The sequence below is a fragment of the Quercus robur genome, chromosome 6 (assembly GCF_932294415.1).
Source record: "Quercus robur chromosome 6, dhQueRobu3.1, whole genome shotgun sequence".
NCBI classification, from domain to species: domain Eukaryota; kingdom Viridiplantae; phylum Streptophyta; class Magnoliopsida; order Fagales; family Fagaceae; genus Quercus; species Quercus robur.
In genome coordinates, this window is record NC_065539.1 from 13338483 (window position 1) to 13344482 (window position 6000).

At 38.7% G+C, this 6000-nt stretch overlaps 1 protein-coding gene across 1 annotated transcript; it reads right to left on the bottom strand.

The window, feature by feature from the left end:
* Positions 1 to 4827: 4827 nt before the first annotated feature.
* Positions 4828 to 5454, bottom strand: LOC126732845 (MFP1 attachment factor 1-like). Its single transcript, XM_050435885.1, has one exon. The coding sequence runs from the start codon at positions 5430 to 5432 to the stop codon at positions 5067 to 5069; it is 366 nt and encodes a 121-aa protein (XP_050291842.1). The 5' UTR covers positions 5433 to 5454; the 3' UTR covers positions 4828 to 5066.
* Between the last annotated feature and the right edge of the window lie 546 nt (positions 5455 to 6000).

Below are 6000 nucleotides of genomic sequence, written 5' to 3' on the forward strand. Positions count from 1 at the left end.
GGAAACCAACTACTAGGATGAGAAAACAAGGTTTTGGACAGAACCAAGGCATTGCATGGTCCTCGGATTCAAGCCTATGGGGAAACCAACTACTTGGATGGGGAAAGTCCTCGGCTCAAATACTGTAAAAGGTTAAGGCCAATAAGAGTGTTAAGAAGATGGTGAAACGCCCCACTATTCAGTAGCCTAAGGGGGCTGTTCATTTTGTGGGTGATCTGTCTTCGGATGGTTACTTCCTACACTGCATCGAGCATTCAGTTCTCGTCTCGGCTAGTTTTGAGGTAAATATCGTTCTTCACAGGTCGGCATTATTGTGCCAAGCAACTCTATTAAAGTTATGGTGACATCTTTTCTTAGCAAGTATTTTGGCCCTAGTTGTCATTGATTCAAATGCTATATTATTGCGCCCGGCCGATTCAGTAAGCTTATCATAATGTCCTTTCTTTTCCTGCCTAATGGGAGTTTCAGCCCTAAGTATCATTTGTTCGATTCAGTATTATTGAGCAGGATTATTTTTATAAACACACAGCAAGATCTTTTTATTAACTGGAACTGCGGTCCTAGACATCGGTCACGGTATAAAAATAAAAAGAATTCACAAGATTATATGTCTATGCATTGCGTTATCATTTCGGAAACATAGAGATAGAACATACGAAGTAAAATGATAACAATTTTTATTAATATAAAGATGTATTACAACGTACAAAGAGGGGCTTAAACAAGCCTATACAAAAGGTGAACTGCCAAAAAAATAAAAAAAAAAAAAAAAAAAAAAAAACATCAGTAATACAGATAAGTAAACAGTCAGGTGTCTTTTAAACTCGTCTCCGAAGTCCCTCCAAACTCTGTCTCAGTATCGCCCATATTGAAGGAAGGACCTTCTTTAGAAAAGATGGAGGAGATGGAGGAAGAAGATGGAGGAGATGAATGAAAAGAAGGAGGAGAAGAAGAGGGAAGAGATGAAAAGAAAGAAAAAGGAGCAAAAGAGGGAGAAGGAAAAGTACCAGGATGGATCTGGTGGTGGAAAGAAGAAGAAAGAGAGGCAAAAGGAGGCACCAGTGAACGAAGAGAGGAAGAAGCAGGGGCACTTAGTCCCTGCCCCAGTCCTGACTCCTAACACACTGGTGCCATGTTAGATATGCTCCTGAGAGAGCGGGTGGTACTGATAATAAGTGTCCTCGGCTCAATCACGCCGAAAGTGTGACGTGACGAGTCCCTGCTTCGGATTTTGGCTGAAAGGAAGGTGAGACAAATCTTGAGTCTCCGCCATCCTTGCCCTGACCGAGCCATTTCGAGCTTTACTAGAACATGGTGTTTTTGGGAGGGGTAGGGCTCCTTCATTGCTAATAACTATGGTGAACGTATTACAGGTTAAGGTATAACCAGAGGGTAAAAGTAAACTCTAGGAGGAATCTAAGGGTTTCAGATTTCAGGGGGATTAAAGGGATTCATGTATGTGAGAAACAACTCTCGTCTTTCCTTTTTATATGAGGGACGAAGAGGAGGGTACTTAATATGTTCAGATCTCCAAGGAAATCTGCCAACAAGAATATGCCCGTTCCGCTCCCCCACACCATCAGTAACCATTAAATCTGAGAGGTCTCGTGAAGGGAAACTATTAAAGACACGCTTCGGATAACCAGACGGCATGAGCGTATCGTGAATAAATTAAGAGGAACATCTCGTAGACCGGTACATTTCCTGGGCAGGTGGAGAATCGCCAACGTCAGTCAAAGGCTGAATTAAATGAGCCATAATAAAGGCTCGGTATTACCAAAACCCCCCTCTCCAACCAGGAGGTCGGACAGCAGGGTTTTGAGGGGCTATTGTAAGACCCAATAATTTATGGGCCAGGCCCACTTACTCATGGGGAGTTCAAAGGCCCAAGCCGAAGAAAGCTATGGCCCAAGCTCAATAATATAAAGCACAAAATGGCCTGGGGATGCAGCCGAGGATAGTTCAGTCCTCGGCAGACCCAAAGTTCCATCGAGAAGAGGGGCAAAAAAGGTATAGGAACAAACTTGAAAGAAAATCTAAAATACCTAGGGAAAGCTGCCCTTACTACCCTTCCCAGATAAGACTCTGCACCTAACAGAGCCGGATTCTTCGGCTTTTTCAACCACCCCCAACGATTCTGGGATTGGACTGACAGGACAAGTATCAGTCTTGGAAAGGTTGACCCTACACGTGGACGAAGGACAGCGAACGTAGGCTAGTATAAAAGAAAAAGTAAGTAATCTGGGAAAGGGGTCTAGAGAAAATAGCCAAAAATCAGGGCCTCCCAGCCCACCTCCAAGAGAAAGACTTCAGGGGTGAAAACACCTTAACCATGTATGAACACCACAAAAAAACCCACCGCCGGGTAACCAAGGCCTAGCCTTTTAAACCCACGCTCTACAAATGATATTGTCTGGGCCTTTTCACGTGCGAACCCAACACTGTCGTGGTTCGCTGCGAATTGTGTCCCTACAGAGAACATATCAGAAAAACAGAGAAGTTGTCGTTTAGCTCTAATAACTAGAATATATCAGGTTATTCATTATTCAATCATTTTCTTAATTTATTACTGTTAAAGAATTCTTTTTTTTTTTAATAACCAAAAAAAAAAAAGCTTTTTTTATATAATAATTAAAAATAAGAGCATAATGAAGCATTTTTTTACTGTTAAAGAATTTTAGTAATGTTGTTTGTATTTTTTTTGGAAATATGTGTGAGTGAAAAGGTGTGTGGAAATATGTGTAATGTTATTTAAAAATTGAAAACGTGATTTAAACATATGTACCAAACGAGCCCTATATTATGGAACAAAAAGTTGAGCAATAGTTGCTAATACACTCTAGTTTAGATGACTCCTCTTTCCATTGTAGGAACAATCGAACAAGATGGAAGATGTGGTTATGGGTTCAATATTCTGCGTGCATGCACAATTACTAATTAAAAATAAAAAACACTTGCGCACAAGTTGAACCATTGTATTAAGCCAAAGGCAATCCTCATTTCTGTTTTTCTTCTAGTTTTAATAGGTAAATTTTGGCCTAAGGGGGAGGGAGAAGGGGGAATTCCAACTAGTGATCTTTGCTTCATAAGGCGTAAAGCCATAAAGAAAACAAAGCAACATCAATCCTCATTTCAATTAATGTTATACACTCCTTGTTTCTCCACAAAATCAATTTAGACACTGAGCATGTGCTAACAATTTGCCTTACTAAAGTATGAACTCCCACCTGGAGTTCCCTTCAAATCAAAACTCATTCAAAGCAAAGAAAGTATCTCCCCCCAACCCCCCCTTTTATCCCATCTACAATTAGTCACTTATTCCATACTAAGAACACAGCACCCCTTAGTTTCTTTCCTTTTTCTTTTTGCTATAAAAGGAAATTACATTGAACCAAACTGGATGACACGACTAGGTTGCACAGACACACCATTTTTGGCGTCGTGTCGATGTTAGACACCAGAATGGGTACGACTCGTCGGATTCCGGTGTCCAACGAGTGTCTCTTTTTTTTTTTTCTTGCTTCTCCGACGCGGCATCGACACGCTAGTAGTGAAAGAAAGAAAAAAATCACAGATTTTGACAAATAGACTTACCAATATCATTGATTTTGTGATATACCCTAAAACAAAAAAGCAAGTTTAGAGTCTGAGATCTCAACCCACCCTCTCTCTGACCTCTGTCGGCGACTGCTGCTGCCCTTTGTCCCTCGTCGGAGCTAGATCGAGCCAATCAGCAAGCTCCATAGACGTCGACACCGTGCCCTAGCCCTTCCGATCTCTCTCTCTCTCTCGACATGGACAACAGGTCCAACCTCTTCTCTAGTTCTCTTCTCTCTTTGTTATTATTTTTTTTTTTTACTTTCTTTCAGATATTAATTTTGGTGAATGGGTCATGGGTGTACTGTTACTCACTTATTTATATAAGTTATAACATGTTTGTTTGTTTGTTTTTTTTTTTTTTTTAATCCCATTCTCACAGTCTCGCCGTCCCAATGTCATTGTTACTGTGTTTCTTTACTCAGCCTTTTGTTTTGTCTCATAAATTATAATGTTTATTATGAATTTAGGAATTTTTGTTTTTGTGTGTCCTGCTATGGTTTTATTTATTTATTAAAGTTAAATATTGTAGGTGATTTTACTACTTTGAGTGTTAGTTTACTTATTTCTTACATAATTTAAATTCTAGACATAAACATATTTTATGTCTAAAAATATTTAAAAATATGCCTAAACATAAATTTAATTAATTATTTAACCGCCGTGTGTCATGTCCTTATTTTTCAAAAATTGTTGTATCCCTATGTCCATGTCCGTGCAATGACAAGAGCTCTGTGGAGGGTAGAGGGACATGGGGTAGGCTTTTCTTAGCTCAAAGGAAAAACTTCAAAGTGAATAAAACAAACAAAACATGCAGTGCAGGAAAAGCTCCGGATTGAATGTCCCAGAAACACTTCAACAAAACTCCACTTTGCCAAAAGATGAGCTACATTATTATTCTTCCAATGGACCTGGGGTAGGCCTAGCAACCCATAAATGTATCTCTCACAGACCAATTTCCTAGCTCTAAGTGCTGCTTAATTGGCACATCTATTGACCCTCTTCATAGAACATTACCCAATGTCACACATCTTTACATCATCAACAATCGACGCAAAATTCCATTCGGAAACAATTTCTTGCTTCATGATGGGATATATAGACATTGTTGCATCTCCATCCATTATGATTCTGTTCCAGTCACTTATCACACTACATCTATGTTTGTTCCAGAACACAATAGTTCATTGATCTTCCAGATATATTTAAAAGGTTAAAAAAAATTGTACAGATACTAAATGCTTGCTATCCCTTCATTTTCAAACACAAAACTTCAAATTTACAATAAAAATAACCATACAATACAAATCGATAGTTAAACAACCCGTATAGCATTCTCTTATAAAGCAAAATTATCTACAAGGCAAAATTATCTACAAGGCCGATCATCAATTCCGCAAACACATAGCATACAAGCATTGCAATCAAAAACCAAGAAGAAAATCAAATCAGATTAAGAAGATTCGGGATTAATTAGCAGAAGAGAGTTCCTCAGTAGTGACCTGAGCAGCCCTAGATTTGAGCATTTCCAGAGCTCGCTTGCTGATCTCCTTCGCGTACACACTAAGGGTCTCGATTTTTCCGTCCACGTCACCATCGGCGACGGAGGAAACGTCGGCGGCGGAGAATGCCTGGTCTTCGATGACGCGGGCGGCGGAGGAGGCCTCGTCGGCGGGGACGGGTTGGTAGAGGTTGGGGCTGGAGAGGATGGAGTCGGAGGATGATAGGGTTTTGGAGAGGCGGACGATCACGGCGTCGCGGATCCGCTGTGAGGGGGGCCAAATGTTGAAGGAGAATTTTGAGTTATCGGGTTTGGGTGCTGCAGCGACTGCCATTTCCTTGGTAGTCAAGTGTGTTTGATTTTAGGAAGTATTTTAAAATGTTTATTATCATTTTTTTTTAATAAAATCAAAAATATAATTCATTAAAATTCAAATTATGCTTTATTTGGTAACTTTAGTTAATGCATGCATTTATAAAATATTCATTTAAAAAAAATTATACAAATAAATTGCTTAAAAAATTAGTTACCTTTTCTTTTTCTCATAAAAAAATTTTCAAAATAGTTTGTTAACATATGCACATAGATAAATAGCATATCTTAGTAAAACTCTTTCTAAATTTAGTAATTGTCTATTACGTTTTTTTATCATTTATTCCTTAAACTTAATATTTGTATCAAATTAGTGTTTTTGTCCATTTACTATGTTTATACAGTAATACCTCTTTGGTCTTTGCTGGAGTGAACTTCTAGAATTTAGAAAGAAAATTTTCCTTCAATTCAATTGTAAAACTCGCTTGTGTGATCATTTCACAAGTAATTGAATTTCGCTTAAGCGAAAATTTACAAAATATGTATTTTTCAACTTATATTATCTTTTGTGGTGGGTAAAGTCTGTCAGT